Source organism: Myotis myotis, unplaced genomic scaffold (genome assembly GCF_014108235.1).
Source record: "Myotis myotis isolate mMyoMyo1 unplaced genomic scaffold, mMyoMyo1.p scaffold_m19_p_2, whole genome shotgun sequence".
In the NCBI taxonomy this organism is placed as follows: domain Eukaryota; kingdom Metazoa; phylum Chordata; class Mammalia; order Chiroptera; family Vespertilionidae; genus Myotis; species Myotis myotis.
Window position 1 is genome coordinate 1,566,809 of NW_023416324.1, and position 21,246 is coordinate 1,588,054.

Consider the following 21,246-nt stretch of genomic DNA (forward strand, 5'->3'; position numbering starts at 1 on the left):
CCCCCCCCCCAGCACTGCAGCTCGTGTGAGCATGAAGGACACGGGACCTGCCTGGGCCAGGCGCTGTCCGTGGCGCTTCTCAAAGTGTGGTCCAGGGACCACGGCATCTGCAGCACCCGGGACCCAGTCAGAAATGCAGCTCAGGCCCCGCCCCAGAGCTGCTGGCCCAGACCTGGTGACCCCTGCCCAGTGCTTGCTCACTCGCCCGCCCTCCACCGCCCTCTACTGTCACCTCCAGTTCACTGAGACGACGCCCAGGCAAGGTGACTTGCCAGAGGTCACACAGGGGTGAGTCATGTCACCGCAAAATTCACTCAGAACCTCAGAATGGGGCCCTTTTTTTGGAGCTAGGGCCTTTGCAGGTGTAATTAGTTAAGGTGAGGTCAAGACCACAACCCGGCCAGTGTTGGTCAGTGATTGAGCATCGACCTATGAACCAGGAGGTCACAGTTCAGTTCCCACTCAAGGTACATGCCCGGGTTGCGGGCTCCAACCCCAGTAGGGGGTGTGCAGGAGGCAGCCAATCGACAATGTTTCCCATCAGTTTTTCTACCTCTCTATTCCTCTCCCTTCCTCTCTTTAAAAAGCAATAAAAACATTTTTAAAAAAGAATTAGTCGCCGCCTTAAAAAAGTAAAAAAGAGGAGTAGGTTGGGCCCTAAATCCAATGAATGTGCCTTTATGAGACACAGACGCAAAGGGGACAGCATGTGAGAGTCAGGGCGGCGACTGCAGTGAGGCATCTGCGGGCCAGAGACCGCCTGCAGCCCCGAAGCTGGATGAGGCAGGGAGGGTCCGCCCGAGAGGGTCTCCCAGTGGGGAGGGCGTGTCCAGCCGACACACTGGGGAGACCGAGTTCCTGCTCTGTTACCCGCCCCCCTCTGCCCCCCCCCAGGACACGGTCCAGCGGTAACTCTGCCTAGAGAGAAGCCTCCATGTGCGGAGACCCTGAGTGGAGGGACCCTGACGGACCGCAGAGCCCTGTGGCCTCAAGGCAGACAGCGGCCTCCCAGGGACGCGGGGCGCTCACCTTCATGCGGAACACCTTCTTCCCACTCCGAATAGCATTGTCCTCAAAGGAGAACTCGTTCTCCCGGATGACGGAGCGGCTCTCCTTGTCCCCCGTGTAGGTGACCACATAGAAGTCGGGGGCCCACATCTCGAATTCGCGTTCCCAGTTGATGATGGTGGACAGGGGCGCACTGACCAGGTACGGGCCCTTGGAGTGGCCCTGCAGAGACAGCGCAGTGAGGCTGCCGGCCCTCAGCGGGCGCCACCTTCCCCCACCCCACCCCCACCCACAGCCCCCGCGGCCCCACCTCCTTGTACAGGGAGTAGAGGAAGACGATGGTCTGCACCGTCTTGCCCAGACCCATCTCATCGGCCAGGATGGTGTCGGTGCCCTGGGCCCAGGAGAAGCGCAGCCAGTTGAGGCCCTCCAGCTGGTATGGGTGCAGCGTGCCCCCCGTGGAGTCGATGTACCACGGCTGCTTGTCGAACTTGACCGTGGGCTGTGGGGAGGCAGAGGGTCAGACACCCTGCATCCTGGGCCACCAGAGCCCCCCCTCCCATTGGCACACATTCCCACTCCTCTCACTGCTGCTAACTCCGTCCTCCCTCAGGTCTCAGCCAAAAAGCCTCCTCCTCCGGGAGCCCTCTCTCACTCCCACCTGTATCCCACCGTGGCCGCCCCTACCTCCCCTCGGTTCAGTCTCCCCACTGTTAGGTTATCTGACCCTGAGCACCGGTGTGGCCACTACATTGGTCCTGCTCAATACTGCGTCCTCCCAGCCCCATACGGTGCCTGGGACACGGTGGGCGTTCAGTCCTGCTTGATGCACGCCCAGACTCTTCAGGATCCAGACTCTACCCTCCCGGCTTCCTTTACCCTGCAGTTCAAGGCCTCCTCCCCATGGGGTCCTCCTGATGTGCCAGCCCCCGTCACCTTCCCTGGCACCCCAGTCCCAGGTGTACACGCCAGTGGCCCATGGGGGGTGGGCAGTTCTTGAAACAGGTCAGGGCCCTGTCCCCCCCAGGGCTAGGTGCTGGCAGACACTCCAGAGAGGTTTGCCAAATGAACACAAGACCACCACCCCCTTCCTGGTGAGCACAATCCCCCAGGGAAGGGGGGTTCTCCCCGTGAACAGGTGAGACTGGTGTGTAATCGGCTGTGACGCCCCTGAAGTTAGACGCGCTTTTTTATTTAAACGCTTGCAATTAGCCCATCTAAAGTAATGGAAGCCCATGAGCTAAGTGGAGCCACTGGCCCCCAGTTTGTGCACAGAGAACCCACACTGCAACTTGCACAGGAAGCCAAGGCCCCAGTCCCCCCACAGCTGCCCCTCTGCGTGAGGTGGGGCCCTAGGACACAGGATGTGAGCTCTCCCCGGGGGATGCCTGGCGTGAGTGGTCTGAACCGCAGGCCGTGGCATTCCCCTACTGCGTGGGCGAGGCCCTGGCGACCCCCCTGCTGCCGCCCCCGCTCACATCCACGATGGGCGTGTCTGGCGGCCTCTCCTGCTTGTCGTCCTTCAGCTTCTTGCCCTTCTTGACCAGCCTCTTGGGCAGCCGGGCGTCCTCCCCCAGCATCAGCTCCCTGGGAAGAGGGCGGGGTGCCGGTGAGCGAAGCTCAGGCCGCAGGAGCGGGAGCCCGGGGCGGGGCCCGGCCGGCGGCCCACCTGTGGCCCCAGTAGGCTTGCTTCAAGCTGTCGTAGCAGGGGATGTCAATGTCATCGATCTCCCAGGTGCACTGGTCGTAGGACAGGTCCTTCCACTTGATCAGGTAGTGCACGTCCCCCTTCTTGTCGAAGCTGCGACACAGTGGACAGACGGTGGAGGGCGGGGCACTGCAGCGGCCGGGGCCCAGGACACCCCCTTCCCCAACCACCAGGCCAGTGAGAGGGAGGGAAGGAGGGAGGGGCAGAGAGGCCGCCATAGCAGCGTCCTCTCCATCGGCTGGTGCAGCGAGAATCGCAGCGGTCACGGGTCTGGACACAGAAACCTGAGGCTCTGAGTGCGACCGTTCTCCCCACTGACCAGAGGCATTTCTTTTCTAACTTAAAGTGGAAGAGCGGTGCCCATAAGGACTTGATTCCTGCAGGCGCAGCGCCCTCTTCTGGAGACCCCGGGACACAGGGGCCTGCGGACCAGGCCAGCAGCAGGAGCCCGCTGGGTGCCCGTGTCACAGGCTGCTCCTTCGGGTCACGTCTCCCCTTTGTATGTCTGACTTGGGAACTGTTCTCCCACCGCAAGTGTGACGTGTGCCCGTGTGCACGTGACAACCCCTCCGCTGGCCAGTCAGATCCCCGACGGCGGGGCCGCGGCCTCTTCCTCCTGCCCCCCTGCACACCTCCGGGCCCTGAGCTCAGTCTTCAGAGCCGAGGGGCGGCATGGCCCGCCGGGGGCGCCCACCTCCGCGAGGCTCGGCCGCACCCGCCCGCACGCACCTGTGGTTCAGGATGCGGTGGATCATCATCCACTCGGGCTTGATGCCGTAGCGGTAGAAGCGCTCCTCCATCTTGGCGTGGAGCGGGTCCTTGCTCTTCCTCTTCTCGCTCTTGCCGTCCTCGTCGCCAGAGCCGTAGTCGAAGGGCGGGGGCTCGTCCATGTCGTTCTTTCTTTGGTAGTTGCGGCACATCACCGTGTGGTACAGCTCCAGCTGCTCCCGAGGGGCAGGGGTTACCAGCGAGGCGGGCTGTGGCCCCCTTGTCCCCCTGAGCCAGCGCCCCAGCCCTCAGCCTCGCCCTCCCCAGCACAGGAAGCTGAGCCTGACCCACCTGCCCACGTGGCTCACCTGCAGCTCCTTCACCCAGGAGCAGTGCCAGTAGGAGAGCCCGGCCCACTTGACAAAGAACTCCCTCTCCGGGAGGCCCTCCAGAGGCTTGGGTGGGGGGACGCTGGGCTCCATGTCGGGCCCTGACAGCCCCCCCATGAAGGGGGTGGGGGGCTCCGTCCACCTCCAGTGTAGGATCCGCTGAACTTTGCCCTTCAGTGGCGGACACTGTGGAGAGAGGAAGGTCGCCCAGGTCAGGGCTTAGCTGCAGGGCCCCGCCCGGAGGCTCCTGTGACAGCAGGCAGGGGGAGCTGCACTGCTCCCCGAGTCAGGAAGTACCCCCGTGACCCCACAGCACAGACCTGTCCTCAGGGGCCCACGTGTGCTGTGCACAGAGGGGCCATGTGGGTCTGCATGCATCCCACACAAGGACAAACAGGAGCCCAGGTGCACATGGGAGGGCTGGCCACAGCACCGCCCAGGACCCAGGGGTGGCCCGGGGGACAGCTCAGAGCAGGTGGCATTTGGTGACTGGGGGGCACCGGTGAGGAGTGTCCTCAGAAACTGAGGCGCCAGCCCCAGGGGCCTCCTACCCTTTCACACCCCAGCTCTGGGACAGGAGCCAGGCCCCGGGTGGGTCTGAGTGGACAGTTCGGTGGCTGTGTGGCCTTAGGCAAGTCACTTCACCTCCCTGAGCCCCGTTTGCTCATCTAAAAATGGGGATCGGCCCAGCTGGCGTGGCTCACTGGTTGAAACAAAAGGCCCCGCACTGGGAAACGCCGTCAGCCTTAAAGGGATGCCCACTACGTTGGCTGTGGTGGGAGGCTGGGATTATCGCCACCACCTGGCTCTTTTCATAAGGGCTGTTTGCAGGCTCCGGTGAGAAAACTGCAGCTGAGTCTGAAGGGCATTGAGCCGCAGACCGGCTCTGGGCGGAGCGGGGGGCAGGACTCCGGGCGGTGGGCGGGGCTCGGCTTAACCTAGAGGCCTTGGGGGCGGAGCTAGAAGGACGGGGCCTTGGTGGGTGAGGCTTGGAACGTCGTGGGGTGGGGCCTCAGCGGGTGGAGTGGTGCTGCTCGGGGCGTGGCTTGGTCCGGTGTGGGCGTGGCTTTTTATGGGGCGTGGCCTGCGCCGGCCTCTAAGCGCAGGGTCTTGCGGGCGACGGCAAGGCCGGGCGCGGTGGGCGGGGCCTGGCCGGCGGGGCGGGGCGTTCGCGCGGGGCGGGCGTTAACACTCACAGTACAGCGCGGGCAGAGCCATTCACCGTTTGGGATCTCGGGCAGCGGCGGGTTGAGGCAGTGCAGGTGGTAGGAGGAGGGGCAGGCGTCGCAGCAGAGCAGCTCGCCGCCGTCCTTGCACACTCGACAGAACTCCATGTGGTCGTCCTCCTCCTCGCCGCCCTCCTCGTCATCGTCGTCGTCCTTCGGCTCCCACTGGATCCCCTCCTTCTCCTGGGGGGACAAGTACAGGTGGAGGCGCCCTGGGCCCAGACAACCTCCACCTGCGTGGGACCCCCCCTCCCACTCGGCACCCCCACGTTCTGTCCCCCGATGACCAGCGCAGGGTCTGGGTGCCAGGCACGGACCGACCCGCGGGGCTGCTTACACAGTGCGGACAGCTCCACTTGCCCTCGGGGGCCTTCTCCAGCTCGGGGTCCAGGCAGACCAGGTGGTAGGCCCGCGGGCAGGTGTCGCACAGGATGATCTCGCCGCCCTGCTGGCACACCTCGCAGTAGTCCTGGTGGTCTGTCTCGTAGCCGTCACCATCGTCGACTGCGAAGGGGCAGAGGCGGCCATGCGGGCTGCGTCCCCCTTCCCAAGGCCCCACCAGTCTCCCCCTGAGGCCGCCCCAGCACATGGGTGCTTAATAGATGTTGGAGGAATGGGTGGTGGGTGGACAGACAGGGTGAATGAAAGTTGGGGGTGATGGTTGAGGAAATAAAGGGGTAGAGATGGAGAGGAGGTGGATAGAAGGAAAGGAAGGAAGGGGAGGAGGAGGGAGGGAGGGAAGGAGGGATGACAGGTGGGACAGGCAGGGGAAGGGGGTGAGGGGATAGGTGGGTAGAGGAGCGGATGACTGAATGGTGGGTGATGGCTGATGGATGGCACTTCTCCAGTGCCCTCTCTGCTAGTGCAAATGCCCTGGCCCTCCTCCTACCCCCCGCCCTGCCTCACTGGGACAGGCCCCCTCTCCTGACCGAGGGCCCCAGGGTGGCTGAGGGAGCACAGGGGAACTGCCTAGCTGAGGCCGGAGGAGGCTGTGCATGAGGGCACCTCCCCGGCTTCCCCGAGGGACCTCTGCACCCCACATCCACAGGCGCCAGGGACCCGCCGACGGAAAGGCCTACTCCTCCTCCTCTTGCGCCTCCTCCTGCTCTTCTTCCCCAGGGCTGCCGAGCACTCAGAGCGCACGGAGGAGCTGTGGATGCTGGCGCTGTCCAAGTCCGACTCCTCCCGCTCATCCTCCTCGCTCTGCAGGGGCGAGGACCCTGTGAGCCCGACCTGCCTGGGGGCTCATCCCGAGGGCCTCCCTGGCCTGGGCAGAGGGGCGTGGGGCAGGGCACCATGGCGGCTCTGGGGGCACAGGGTTCTGTGTGGTTCATCTAGTCTCTGCCTCCAGCTGGAAACCCAGGGGCCGGGCCCAATGCCCTACCCGCCCCCGAAGCCGTGCTCTGAGCCCACAGAGAGCTCAGTGCCTTCCCCAGGCCATGCCCTCCGCCTTGCCAACTCCTACAGGTCCCTCTAGGACACCTCCCCCAGGCCTCCCCTTAACTGAACCTGTTGCACTGCCTGTGTGCCAGGCCTGGCCCATGCCATCTGCCTGTCGCTGGCTGTCTCCCAGTGTGAGGCCCAAACCCCTTCCAGACGGAGCCTCTGGAGCAGGGCCACGCGGCTCAGCAGAGACCAGCACGTCAGCACGTGCTCACCAGTATCTGCTGAGCCGAGCGGCTGCCCAGCTCCGCGCGGGGCCACGCCTGCCGCTCACGCTCCCTCCAGAGCAGCTCAACCCAAGCCCTGTCCGCTGCCTTGCCCAGGGACAGAGAAATGCCTTCCATGTCTGCGCCTCCGCAGGGCTGGGGCGAGGCGAGGGAAACAAGTGCCCGTGCAGGAGGGGGGTGAAGGGAGGGCAGAGAAGTGACCAAGTGCTCCCGGTGGGTTCCCTCGGGGTCAGTCTGACCTGGTGCAGAGCTGGCCCCGGAAGGACACGGGAGCCAGCCTGGCCCTGCCTCCAGGCCACCTTCCTGGGGTCCAGCCTCGCAGACTTGGGCACCAGGCCCCACCAGGACTCTCAGGGGCCAGCCGACCCTCCCCCCTGCTGCCCAGATGGGGTGGCAGCCGAGGGCAGCGAGAGCCAGGACTGAGCCCCAGTTCAGCGGGTGGGCCCCACGCCCAGTCCAAGCTGCAGGCCTGGGGAAGGATCTAGTCTGAGCCCCTCACCAGCAGGTTGGGGAACTGAGGCCCAGCAGGCCTGTGGGTAGAGGGGAGGAGAGTGGGAGAGAGGAGGACCTGCCCCCAGGCCGCTTCAGGAGCACGAACCCACCGCCCAGCCCTGCTTTCCACAGCACCCCAACCTTGGCACGCACACGCCAATGCACCTCAGGGTGCTCACATGCACACACCACAGACACCCCTGAGTGCACGTGGGCTTGCTGTCTCACTCACACGGACACCTTCCCGTCCACCGGGTCTCTCACACCCTCACACACACATGCTTGCTCACACACACACACGCTCACACACACTCATTCACTCACTCTCACACACACCCTCATACACGCATGCTCGCTCACACACCCTCATACACGCATGCTCGCTCACACACATGTTCACACCCTCACACACACCCTCATACACGCATGCTCGCTCACACACACGCTCACACACATTTTCACACCCTCACACACACCCTCATACACGCATGCTCGCTCACACACACGCTCACACACATGTTCACACCCTCACACACACCCTCATACACGCATGCTCGCTCACACACACGCTCACACACATGTTCACACCCTCACACACACCCTCATACACGCATGCTCGCTCACACACACGCTCACACACATGTTCACACCCTCACACACACCCTCATACACACATGCTCGCTCACACACACACACACACACACACACGCTCGCTCACACCCCACACACGGCCACGCTCACCGAGGAACCTTTCTTCCTCTTGCCGCCCAGCCCTCCGAAGCGGAACTTGAGCCCCGCCGCCTTCTTGCCCTTGCCCTTCCTCTTGGCGTCCTTGGAGCCTTTGACCTTCTTCCGCACGCCCGGCCCTGCGGAGTCACGAGGAGGAAGCGCGGTTCACTCCGCCCGCACGGCGACGCGACAGGAGAGGGTCGTGTGTGTGGTGGGCCTTTCCACGTGAGCAGACTGGGGCTCAGAGAGGTCATGCCCTGCCTGCAGTTGCACAGCATGGCGGGGGGGGGTGGTGCCAGAGAATAACCCGGCCCAGGCTCTGCCCCGGGCACCAGGACGCCCCTCTTCTCGGACAGCAGAAACCCCGCCATCTCGGGAAGAGCCCTGTCCTGTCCCCAGTGGAGCCACGGCCAGCAGGACCCCCGAGGCCCCCACCTCTGGGCCACCCCTGGGCCCTGGAAGGCTGTTCTGGGGCAGGAAGCTGCCAGCCTCGGTTATCCCCACGCCTGGGCGACGCTGGCACCTCAAGACCACCCTGACCTCTGCCATCCCCCCAAATGCTGGCTCCTGGGGGCCAGCAGTGTGGAGGGTTTTGTGGGGTTGGCCACAGAGCCATCAGCCACCTGGGGAGTGAGGGCCCGAGCGCCCCTCCCCCAGGGCTGACCAGGGGAGATGGGCCTGGGCGCAGAGACCTCCAGCCGCATCACGTGCAGGGAGATGGGGCTGGGGGCCCGGCAGCGACCTCAGCGCCGCCGAGGAAAATCTATTTCAATTTCTCAGGCTCTGAATACGCGGCCCAGGGAATCAATAGCTCAGCGCGGGAGCCCGAGAGGAAATGAGAAAGCAGGGCCGTGTGCAGGCCAGAGGCCAGCGAGGGGCAAGCAGGAGCCGGCTGGGACCCATGTCACTGCCCACCGGGCCCTGCAGGGACCTGGCCAAGGGCCACATCGTCCCAGAAGGCAAAGCTCCTTGGGGCTGAAACAAGGAGTCCCCGAGCCCCCTGAGTTCCCCCTCAGAGCCCAGTCAGGGCACCCAAAGGCTGAGCTGCCGTGGCCCCACGCTGGGAGCCCTGGGAGATCAGCGCGCCCACCTGCCACGGGCCAGGCACCCCTAGCCAGGCAGGCCCCTGGGGAAGTCAAGTCACAGAGAGCCTCTGCTGTCCCTGGTAACCCACCGGACACCCCACTGAGGCCAACTTGTATCTGGACCTCCTTCCAGGGCTCCCCGGAAGCCGGCCCTGACCACACCGGTGCTCGGGCAAGAGGGTCACGGGCTCACCTTGGGTCCCTTCTCCCTGGGAATGGCACCGCCTCACGCGTGAGACCCCCTGACTCTCAGCAGCCTGGGCCTCCCCAGCCCTTCCTGACGCCCAAGTCGGAGGGGCCAGGGCAAAACTCCCCAAGCTGAGCACCGCCCCCCGCTTCTCCCCAGCCCCTAAGGGAGCTCCAGTGCCCCTGCAGTACAGCCGAGAAGGGCCATGTGGGTCCAGGTCAACCAAGGCACTGGGTCCTTGACAGACAGGCCTGGAAGGGCTCCTGCCAGCAGGCTGGGTGCCCACCCCCCGCAGCCTTACCCTTGCCCTCTTTGGTCTTGGCCTTGCGGATGGGCACAGGCTGGGGCGCCTGCTGGGGGCTGACAGCCAGCGGAGGGGCGATGGTGACCGTCTCCACGGCCGCAGCCACGGCCGCCGCGGCCGCCGCCGCCGAGCTGCCCTTGAAAGGGTTGTTGGCACTGAACTCCCGCCACTTGGCACCCAGGACGGTCATCATTTTGGACATGGGGATCTTTGGGTTCTTCTTGGCAATGAGAGGCCTGTGTGGGGGCAGAGGCAGGAAGGTGAGAGCAGGGCCATGGAGGGGTGGCCCCCCACGTGACCCCAGCAGGGCCCCCACATCCCACACCTGGGACAGGCAGCCCCAGCCCCAGGCTCCCGGTTGGGAAACGGGGCAGAAAGGGGGGCAGGAAGAAGACAAAGCTTGAGGCAGCAGTGCCCCCCGAAATGCTCGCGTCCCTGTTTATGCAGTTAGCAATCTCCTCGTGAAATGGGTTTCTAGAACTCGCGAGGCCTGAGGCTGGAGAGGGGGCAGGAGGGCACAAGCCCCCGGGACTGACTGGGCAAGCGAGGGAGGCAGGGCTACCTGCCAAAATGGAAGGGGCCCCTCCAGCTCTGCCCAGGTCGGTGTCGGCCTGACAGCCACCCCCCAGGAGCCGGGCTCTGCCACCATGGCTGCCGCCCCTCCCCCCCACCCCACCCCCGCCGCCCTGCCGCCCCGCCCCACCAGACCTGAGGAACTGGCTGAAGGCCTTGTAGTTGGTCAGCGTGTGGTAGTCGGCCTCCGAGAACAGATAGTCCACGTCGTCCAGGCCCCACTCGGCCATGAGCTGCCCTGAGGACTTGGGCTCCTGCGGACACGGGGCCGGAGATGGAATCAGAGGCCGGTCCTTCTAACCCGCACCCCCATCCCAGGGCCCCACCCAGGAGGCCTCGGGGCAGGTGGGAGGGGAGGGCCGTGCCTGCACCAACAGGAGCAGTTCTCAGTCAGCACTGAACACCCTAAAACTTCCAGCCCCAAGCCCTGGATCGGGTCCGGCTCAGACAACAGTTCATGAGGGGGTGCAGGGCGAAGCGCCTGGGGGTTGACGTGGGGCTTGGGGTGAGACCGTGTGTGTGCCCAGGGCAGGGGTAATGGGGCCCACTCTCTGGAGAAATCTATTCGGGCGTCTGGGCCTGAAGATGGGTGTTGGGAGGCAGCCGGCCTGGGGAGGCAGCCGGCTTGGGGCTGCCTAAGGCATGTTGGGAGAAATGAGGCCACCCCAGGATGTCCCCCCTAAAGTCATGCATGGACCCCACAAAGGGACAGGCCGCTGCCGGTTCCAGAGCCAGCAAGGTTTGTCCGGGCCAGGGTGGGGGCCAGGACAGCTCCAGAGGGACCCTCCGGTACCGCTCACTTTCCAGGTGGCACTGAGGCCCAGGCAGGGGTGTGGCTTCCCAAGGGCACACAGCAAGCTCATGGGACTGCCACCCCAGGCGCCAAGTCAATCAGGCCACCCTTGGCTGGCTGGGGCAGCCAGTGGCCAAGAAGCCCTGAGCTGTCACTGCCCCCATTCTCCTCCATGCCCAGAGCTTCCCAGCCCCCTGTTCTCTGTGACACTTCACAGTGGACCCCCCTCCCACGCCCAACCTGACCCCCCACCCACACCCCCCACCCACACAGCCCTTCCCGGAGGCACACAGCCCTTGGTTCCCACCGGGACACAAAGCGAGCCGACGACAGTTACGGGATAACCCAAGTCGCTCCCATGAGCTCCCCATCCGCAGCCGTCAGCCCCTCAGCTATTATGTCACAGACGACTCACCGCCCACCTGCCCACCTGCCCACCTGCCCACGCGTGCCGCCCCCTGGGGGCTGGGCTTCCTGACGTCAGGCAATGACAGCCACCATTTTTGCCTCACCCAACAGCCACTGCACTAATATTTACACAGCACTTCTCTTTAAGCCCAAACGGAGCCTGGAAGCCTGGTCCTGGGTGGTCCCGGGTGACTTGAGGTCCTCTGGCCTCACCCTCAGCCCCTCCCCGCCCGAGGAGCCCCAGGGTGTGGCCTCAGAGGCTCCCACACTTCTCAGAGCTTGGCCCAGGGGGGCTCTAGGCCCCTCCTCCAGCTCCGGGACTGGCTCAGTCCTGCAGGGCCCGGGGCAGGATCCCAGACCTGGGCTCCCTAACAAGTTCCCCTTTTACTCTAAGCGGAGCTGTCCAGCGGCTTCTTGCTGGCAAAGACTCTATTTGCTGATTTATTTTCCCAAATGGCTCCAAGCGAGAGGCTCCCGACAGGACACTTGAGCTCAAACCATCCCTCTCCCCAGAGAGAGCTCCGCTCTGCATCGGGCAGGATCGCTACAAGACCTCACGGCTGGACGGCGCCTCCCAGACCCCTAAACCTCACCCGTCTGACTTCAAATGTGTGTCTGACCTGTGGCTGCGGCATTCCTCACAGGCAGGAATCCATCCTCCATAGGAGTGCGCGCACACACAGACCCGTCAGCCAGGTCCCCCCGCCCCCTCCCCCGGGGGCTCCCTGGCGCCCTCGGAGCAGGCCTGCCTGTGGGAGCCGGGTCCGCCCGCCGGCCTCAGAGGTTACCTTTAGGCATCCCTCGTCGTTGGCATCCTCATCGTCACCCTTCCTTTTTCGTTTGGCTTTTTTCTCCTTCTTGTCCTTGAGTTTCTTCTTCTTCTTTTTGTTAGGGGAGTAGTCGCTCCCCTCACTCTCCGACTTCTCTTCCAGGCCCTCTTCATTATCCGACAGCTCATCGTGGCTCCCCTGCAAGGCCAGGGGGACCGTGAGGCCACGGGGCCCAGAGGCGGCCTGGAGCCTGGGCGGCAGGCCCGCCCCGAGAGCAGCCTCCGGGCACAGTCAGCCCCTCTTTCTGGATCGCTCGGCATCTGCCGCTCACAGCTCAGCCTGGAGCCCAGCCAGAGGGGCTGCCAAGCCGCACTCAGGCTCACACCCTGGGGCGGAGCCGTGGAGGATGCGCCGGGTCAGGCTTCCCCACCGGGCCGGCTCCACCGGCCGCCTGGGCTGAGGTCGGGCTCCGCTCCAATCAGAACCGGCATCTAAGGACGTTGGGATTTTAACGAGTCGTGTGTGATGGTGCCGGGACCCAAGAACTCAAAGCAGAGGCGTGATGTGGGAGCCAAAGAGCAAAGTGCACCAGGAAAGCCGCAGGAGCCCGTGGAACTGTGTGTGGTGAGTGCAGCCCGTGGACCTGCGTGTGGCGGGCACAGCCGTGGAACTGCGTGTGGAGGGTGCAGCCCGTGGACCTGCGTGTGGCGGGCACAGCCGTGGAACTGCGTGTGATGGGTGCAGCCCGTGGACCTGCGTGTGACGGGCACAGCCGTGGAACTGCGTGTGGCGGGTGCAGCCCGTGGACCTGCATGTGGCGGGTGCAGACCGTGGGCCTGCGTGTGGTGGGTGCAGACCGTGGGCCTGCGTGTGGCGGGTGCAGCCCGTGGGACTGCGTGTGGGGGGTGCAGCCTGTGGGACTGTGGTGGTGGGTGCAGCCCATGATTGACATTGAACACACAACTTTGCCTCCTGTGGCCCCAGAAGCTGCTGTGCAGGAGCCCAGCTTCCCGCACCCACACCTGCTCCCCGGCCGCTGCGTCCAATATGAGACAAGGTAATTGAGGCAGCTCTCAGCGTGGCTTCTTTGATTTAGTTTCCCCCTCTGAGGCCTAAAATGGCCCATTCCTATGGAGATGCGGTGTTTACAGCCAGAGCACCCCCCCCCCCCCAGGAAGGCACTGCCCTCTGAGCAAGCTGCTCACTCAGCCTTCCCAGGCAGATGCACGTGGACGGCAAAGCCCTCCCAGCCCCTCCCGGCCGGGCCTGCAAGGAGAGAGGCTGGGCTGCTGCTCGGGGACCAGCTCGGACCTGGCACCCTCCTGCTGGCTGTTTACTGTGGTCAAGGTGAGCAAGAGGCGTGGGAGGGACAGAGAAGAACCAGGCGGGAAATGAGCTCCAAACGCCGATGGGGAGAGGCCTAAGAGAAGGTGAGGAGGGGAGGGTGAGGGAGGGAGGAGGGAGGGGGAGGGTGAAGGGAGGAGAGGAGGGTGCCAAGGAGAGTGGGGTCATCTGGGGAATCCTGGGAGGCCCCCAGCCCGGTCTCTGCCCGTTGGGGCCACACTGTAAGGAGTTGAGAGTCTTTTCCCAGGAGGGAGCTCTCCCTGAGATTCGGCTGGGAAAGGGGCCACCACAGGCTCCCACACTTCCCGCTCTCCTGGGCGCTCAGCTCAGTCTCCCTGCTCCACGCTCCCACTCCCAAACCTTCGGTGCCCGCTGAGAACAGAGTCAGTGTGCGGGCTGGCGGCCTCCACACCTCTCCTGTGTCCTGGTGCTTCCGGAATACTGCCTGGCCACGCTGGGCCCTGGGACAGTGCAGGTCCACTGCAGGTCCTGCGCTGGAGCCCGCCCGGGCAGGACAGCCGCCCAGGCCTGGTGGCCACAATCGCCAGCTGGGCCTGGGCCTCAGTCCTTTGGGGAGGTGGAGATCAGACAGGGGCACCCATTTCTCCCTAGGGTGCAGCGCTCGGCCAGCTTAGAGAGATCACCCTTGGAGAGACCTGAGGGACAGGCTCTACCCCAGTCCTCGCCCCAGCAAAGGTAAGGGCGGGAGGATGCCACACACTTCAGCACCACGGACAGCGTCTGTGGGCCCGCAGAGGTTGGGGCTCAGGCCTGGCCCTCGGCTGCCCCGGGACAGACCCCACAGTGCAAACCAGGGATGAAACGGGAGGACCCATGGTGGGTCCCGGGGCTCCCTGGGGAGGCTACACAACAGAGTGGCCTCAGAGCGCTGACCCCTGCTAGCCTGGGAACCGGCACGTCGCTGCAGCACCTGACCTCAGCTTCCTCACGGCGGATGGGATGCCACCGGGTGGCGAGGGGAGCAAAGAACGCCACGTAAGAGAAGGCCTGGAACATTCTGAAATGGGAGCGTCCCAGCGACAACCCCTACGCTGCTTGGAGGCCAAAGATGCAGCCAGGACGGCACACTGGAGGGCCACTCATTGTAAGGCAATAATGGGGGGCACACTGGAGGGCCACTCATTGTAAGGCAATAATGGGGGGGCACACTGGAGGACTCACCCGCCTCGGGTACTGGTTTCTGCAAATCAGGATGTCACCTGCAGCGAGACAACTACCGTATATGGGGCGTGGTGCGGACAGGGGCTGTGGTGGCCACACCTGAGGGGCGTGGCCCTGAGCATCGGTGGGAAGCAGGCACTGCCATAGCCCAAGCGCAGGAGAGGCAAGGAGTGGCCAGCACAGCTCCGAATGCAGAGCCCAGAGGGAGAGGAAGAGGGAGGGAGGGAGGGAGGGCAGAAGGAATGGATGGGAGAGTGAGGGAGGGGGAGGGGCAGCAGGCCTGGCAGAAGGCCCCAAGCGAGGCACTGCCAGGAGGGCTGGCCCAGCGTCCACCCCAGGGCTCCCTGGGAGAGCAGGAGGGCAGACCTCCTGAGGGAGGAGCTGGAGCTCTGCCAGGACCTCATCTCAGGGAGGGGAAGGCAGCCCCCTCTGCGTCGCCCGCACCCCTGCCATGCCCTCGCCCTCTCCGTGCCCTGCCTGCTCCCTCGGTAACGAAGCTGCACCTCCGGGCCGCCCCCGGCGGGCGGAGGGGGAGGGGCAGGGGAGGGCCTGGGAGCCTGGTTTGCCGCCCACGTCGCTGCGCCCAGCGGTGCGGACACTCCTAGCGCGGAGCCTCCTTTCTCTCCCACCCCTGTCCTGGCAGAGAAGGGGGGGCAGCGTCCCATCGGCGGGACCTGGGGGGCCTCAGACGGTGGCCCGAGGGGAAGGGAGGATGGAGAACCCGGATGGGCTCTGAATCTTGAAACTGACGAAGGCGGAGCTGCAGGTCAAGCAAGGTCAGGGGAGAAGCAGCAGTAGGGAGCACTAAAGCCCTGACAGCCTCAGCCTGAGCCACAGGCTCTCAAAGTCCGCGTCAGCAGGGGCTTTGACCTTGAGGCTACCCTTTGGGCTGTGGCAGCCGTGGGCGTGATGATGGGAGTGCGTTTGGCGTAGAACCTCAGTAGACTTGGAGCCCCCACAGAATCCATCTGCAAAGCTGCCTTAGCCACCATGCCCAGGGCGTGGGTGCCAGCAGCGGGGGGCAGGCAGGAGGGGTCTCTGCCCTGAGCCCAGGCCCACAGCGGATGGGGCGTGCCCCCCAGGTTCCCTGAGTGAGCAGTCCCTTCCTCCTCCCAGCTCTGCAGATGTTTCTGGATCCAGGCCTCCCATCTCCTCTCTCTCCCTTCCCTCCCTGCCCAGCGCTCAGCACACAGCACACCCCGAAAAACGAGGCGTTTAAACCCAAAAGGAAGGCCCGGAGAGTTGGTCATTCTCAGTCCAGGGTCCTTCAAGATCGAGAGGGAAAAAGAAAGAATCGGATATGAGCCTTCCCATTCACGACTGTTATGAACAGTTATAATTTAGCGCTGAATAATTGGTTGCTATGGCGACGCCGCAGTACAGGTGGAAATCATCTCTCCCTCCTGCGCTGGGTCTGACAAGGAGCTTCATCTCCATGCGCTCAGGCCCTGGCCCCAGTCCGGTTCCTTTATGTAAATCAGAGTCCCGGACTTGCTGCCCGCCTCCCCCACACACACACACAGGAAAACAAGACTGCCTCCCCCACCCACCACCCCTCCTGCCTCCACCACCGCCTGCCCGTCATGGGGCCACCTGGTTGGAGGAGGAGGGGAGCAAAGGTTGCAATTCCCTTCCCCATGCCCTGAGGACCCAGGTCTGTGGGGCGGGGGGGGGGGGGGTGGCACACGGCCACGGGATCCTGCCCTCTGAACACAGCATGCTCCAGACCCCCGACGAGGGGCCAGCTGGCCAAGCCAGGCGCTCAGGAATGCAGGGAGGGGGCAGCATCGGCCCAGGGGTCGCTGTGGGGGCCTGTCGGGCACTGCCCAGTCATCTGCAGACCTCCAGCCCCCCTGCTGCACCCCTTCTGAGAACCTGAGCTGCATCTCAGTCGAGAGAGGAAGGAGTGTGAGGAGGAAGAGAGGAGAGGGAGAGTGGAGAGAATGGGAGAGAGGAGGAGAGAGGGATGGAGGGAGGGAGAGAGGAGAAGAAAGGGACAGGGAGGGGAGGGGGGAATGGGAGAGGGGGGGAATGAGGGAGGGAGAAATGGGGGAGGGGGAATGGGGGAGGGGGGGAAAGAAGCGAGAAGACAGCAAGGGAGACAGGAGACGGCAAGAGATGGACACAGCAGAGGCCCAGCAGAGACGGACTGAAGACACAGACAGACAAACCGGAGCCAGAGAGACAGACACGTGCTTATGTGGGTCCAGAAGAAGGGAGGGAGGCTGCGTGACGGGGTGCTGGACATGGGAGGCAAGCACCAGCCCCCTCCCCCCGCTGCATCCCTCCACCCCAGCCGCCAGTCCACCGTGTCCAGACACTGCCCACCTCCACCCTCCTCCTGGCCAGGGCAATGGGGAGGGTCCTGCCGTACCCTGGGCCCTGCCAGGGTGGGAGAGGAGGAAGGGGGTGCCCACAGGCCCGTGGCAGCCCTCGTGGCCCCTCATTTGCGTTTGGGAATTGGGGGGACGCTGCCTGAAGGCCTGAGCCCGAGGAGCAGCAGGCGCCTCTGTGCGGACCCAGCCTCTGCCCCGGCCCATGAGCAGCTGCCGGGAGGAAACGCTCAGGAACCGGGCGGGCAGGGACAACAGGACGACAGGACAGCGGACGCTCCCATCCCACCGCCTGCGGCCGCCTCTGGAACACCCTCCCTGGTCCTCCAGGTGGCCCTGAGGGGAGGTGGCGGTGTGCACCCCATTCTACAAACAAGGAAGCGGAGTGTGGGGGCTCGGAGATGAACGTGCCCAGGCCACCCAGTGACACCGCTGAGATCCGGCCCGGGGCAGTCAGCGCGGTCCAGCCCCGCCCTGGCCCGGGCTCCCCTGGACGGCCCCTGGACATCCGATCCTGCTCAGGACAGGACACTTCCGGTGCGTCCCGGAAAGGTGTCTGTCCACACAGCTCAGCGCTGTGCTTCTGGCTCAGCCAAGTCTCACAGCCCCCCCTGCAGGCCCAGCCCAGCCCAGTCTCCCCCTGCAGGCCCAGCCCAGCCCAGTCTCCCCCTGCAGGCCCAGCCCAGCCCAGTCTCCCCCTGCAGGCCCAGCCCAGGCCAGTCTCCCCCTGCAGGCCCAGCCCAGCCCAGCCCAGTCTCCCCCTGCAGGCCCAGCCCAGGCCAGTCTCCCCTGCAGGCCCAGCCCAGGCCAGTCTCCCCCTGCAGGCCCAGCCCAGCCCAGTCTCCCCCCTGCAGGCCCAGCCCAGGCCAGTCTCCCCCTGCAGGCCCGGCCCAGCCCAGCCCAGCCCAGCCCAGCCCCCCCTGCAGGCCCAGCCCAGCCCAGTCTCCCCCCTGCAGGCCCAGCCCAGGCCAGTCTCCCCCTGCAGGCCCAGCCCAGCCCAGTCTCCCCCTGCAGGCCCAGCCCAGCCCAGTCTCCCCCTGCAGGCCCAGCCCAGGCCAGTCTCCCCCTGCAGGCCCAGCCCAGGCCAGTCTCCCCCTGCAGGCCCAGCCCAGCCCAGTCTCCCCCCTGCAGGCCCAGCCCAGGCCAGTCTCCCCCCTGCAGGCCCAGCCCAGCCCAGTCTCCCCCTGCAGGCCCAGCCCAGCCCAGTCTCCCCCTGCAGGCCCAGCCCAGCCCAGTCTCCCCCTGCAGGCCCAGCCCAGGCCAGTCTCCCCCTGCAGGCCCAGCCCAGGCCAGTCTCCCCCTGCAGGCCCAGCCCAGCCCAGTCTCCCCTGCAGGCCCAGCCCAGGCCAGTCTCCCCCTGCAGGCCCAGGGACACCCCAAGGCCGCCACACGCCGGCCCCAGCCCCACGCACCTCCTTCTTCTTCCGCTTCCCTTTGGACCTGTTCTCCTTGAGCTTCTTGGATTTCTTCTTCTTGGGGAGGCTCAGGGGCTCCTCAGGGAAGAAGTCGTCGAAGCCTTCCAGGCCACCGTCGTCGTCTTCTGGGGGAACAGGAGGGGGTTATCCCGCACGCCCCTCTGGGAGACCCCCACTGGGACAGCAGCTCCTCCCACAGCCTCCGGCCCCCCAGCCGCACCCGCACCACCTGCCCCGACAGTCCCGCCCAGACCCAGTGAGGAGCCCAGCTCTGTGGGCTGTCTCACCCCACCTGGGACCTCCCCTCCGCACAGGAACCCGGGATGTTACGAACACGCTCCCCGCCCGCCCCCCCTGTAGGATGGTGCTCAGGAAACACCGTGCGGAGCCCGTGAGCAACTCTGAGAGGCCTCGTTGACATGGCTCCCCGGGGAGAACGCAGCCCCACCACCACCAAGCCAGCTCCGGGGCCAGGCCATCTCCGCCCCCAAGGCCCAGGTGTGGCTGGGAGAAGGCTGGGGAGAGGGCGGGCATCACCAGGACCAGGGAGCTGAACAGCAAGTATCTGGGGTTTGGAGGAGGGTACTGGGACCCCCTTAATGGGGAATCAACCACACTGCCTCTCCCCCCACATACACAGGTACACCCATCGACACAGGTACACCCATCCACACAGGTGCACACATCCACACAGGTACACCCACCCACACTGTACATACACCCACACAGTACACACCCACACAGGTACACGCACCCACACAGTACACACACCCACACAGGTGCACACACCCACACAGCGCACACACCCACACAGGTACACACACCCACACAGCACACACACCCACACAGCACACACACCCACACAGGTACACACACCCACACAGCACACACACCCACACAGGTACACACACCCACACAGCGCACACACCCACACAGGTACACACACCCACACAGCACACACACCCACACAGCACACACACCCACACAGCACACACACCCACACAGGTACACACACCCACACAGCACACACACCCACACAGCACACACACCCACACAGGTGCACACACCCACACAGCGCACACACCCACACAGGTACACACACCCACACAGGTACACACACCCACACAGCACACACACCCACACAGCACACACAACCACACAGGTACACACACCCACACAGCACACACCCACACAGTACACACCCACACAGCACACACCCACACAGCACACACACCCACACAGCACACACACCCACACAGGTACACGCACCCACACAGCACACACACCCACACAGGTACACGCACCCACACAGTACACACACCCACACAGTACACACACCCACACAGGTACACACACCCACACAGCACACACCCACACAGGTGCACACACCCACACAGGTGCACACACCCACACAGTACACACCCACACAGTACACACACCCACACAGTACACACACCCACACAGCGCACACACCCACACAGGTACACACACCCACACAGGTGCACACACCCACACAGCACACACACCCACACAGTACACACACCCACACAGTACACACACACACAGGTACACGCACCCACACAGTACACGCACCCACACAGGTACACACACCCACACAGGTACACGTCCTACACAGTACACACACCCACACAGTACACACACCCACACAGGTACACGCACCCACACAGTACACACACCCACACAGTACACACACCCACACAGGTACACGCACCCACACAGTACACACACCCACACAGTACACACACCCACACAGGTACACACACCCACACAGCACACACCCACACAGTACACACACCCACACAGGTACACACACCCACACAGCACACACCCACACAGGTGCACACACCCACACAGTACACACCCACACAGTACACACACCCACACAGCACACACACCCACACAGGTACACGCACCCACACAGTACACACACCCACACAGTACACACCCACACAGTACACGCACCCACACAGCACACACACCCACACAGGTACACGCACCCACACAGTACACACACCCACACAGGTACACACACCCACACAGCACACACCCACACAGGTGCACACACCCACACAGTACACACCCACACAGTACACACCCACACAGTACACACACCCACACAGTACACACACCCACACAGGTACACGCACCCACACAGTACACACACCTACACAGTACACACACCCACACAGTACACACACCCACACAGTACACACACCCACACAGGTACACGCACCCACACAGTACACACACCCACACAGTACACACACCCACACAGGTACACACACCCACACAGCACACACCCACACAGTACACACACCCACACAGGTACACACACCCACACAGCACACACCCACACAGGTGCACACACCCACACAGTACACACCCACACAGTACACACCCACACAGTACACACACCCACACAGCACACACACCCACACAGGTACACGCACCCACACAGTACACACACCCACACAGTACACACCCACACAGTACACGCACCCACACAGCACACACACCCACACAGTACACACACCCACACAGTACACACACCCACACAGGTACACACACCCACACAGCACACACCCACACAGGTGCACACACCCACACAGTACACACCCACACAGTACACACCCACACAGTACACACACCCACACAGTACACACACCCACACAGCGCACACACCCACACAGCGCACACACCCACACAGCGCACACACCCACACAGCACACACACCCACACAGTACACACACCCACAGAGGTACACGCACCCACACAGGTGCACGCACCCACACAGGTGCACACACCCACACGGCGCACACACCCACACAGGTACACACACCCACACAGGTGCACACACCCACACAGGTGCACACACCCACACAGCACACACACCCACACAGT

At 64.4% G+C, this 21,246-nt stretch overlaps 1 protein-coding gene across 3 annotated transcripts in view; it reads right to left on the bottom strand.

The window, feature by feature from the left end:
- Nucleotides 1-21,246, bottom strand: part of CHD5 (chromodomain helicase DNA binding protein 5) — a 57,440-nt gene that overhangs the window by 23,727 nt on the left and 12,467 nt on the right. The window contains exons 2-15 of one of the 3 annotated variants that reach the window (XM_036347832.1): nucleotides 18,322-18,449; nucleotides 12,069-12,248; nucleotides 10,215-10,333; nucleotides 9,504-9,742; nucleotides 7,943-8,067; nucleotides 6,119-6,242; nucleotides 5,377-5,543; nucleotides 5,010-5,222; nucleotides 3,793-3,999; nucleotides 3,446-3,657; nucleotides 2,678-2,809; nucleotides 2,487-2,595; nucleotides 1,319-1,510; nucleotides 1,030-1,230 (exon numbers count right to left, since the gene is read on the bottom strand). In XM_036347832.1, the coding sequence (XP_036203725.1) occupies nucleotides 1,030-1,230; nucleotides 1,319-1,510; nucleotides 2,487-2,595; nucleotides 2,678-2,809; nucleotides 3,446-3,657; nucleotides 3,793-3,999; nucleotides 5,010-5,222; nucleotides 5,377-5,543; nucleotides 6,119-6,242; nucleotides 7,943-8,067; nucleotides 9,504-9,742; nucleotides 10,215-10,333; nucleotides 12,069-12,248; nucleotides 18,322-18,449 (2,348 nt within the window). Of the gene's footprint in view, nucleotides 1-1,029; nucleotides 1,231-1,318; nucleotides 1,511-2,486; nucleotides 2,596-2,677; nucleotides 2,810-3,445; nucleotides 3,658-3,792; nucleotides 4,000-5,009; nucleotides 5,223-5,376; nucleotides 5,544-6,118; nucleotides 6,243-7,942; nucleotides 8,068-9,503; nucleotides 9,743-10,214; nucleotides 10,334-12,068; nucleotides 12,249-18,321; nucleotides 18,450-21,246 lie in introns of those variants that run through there. The other 2 variants (XM_036347833.1, XM_036347834.1) reach the window with 2 other exon arrangements.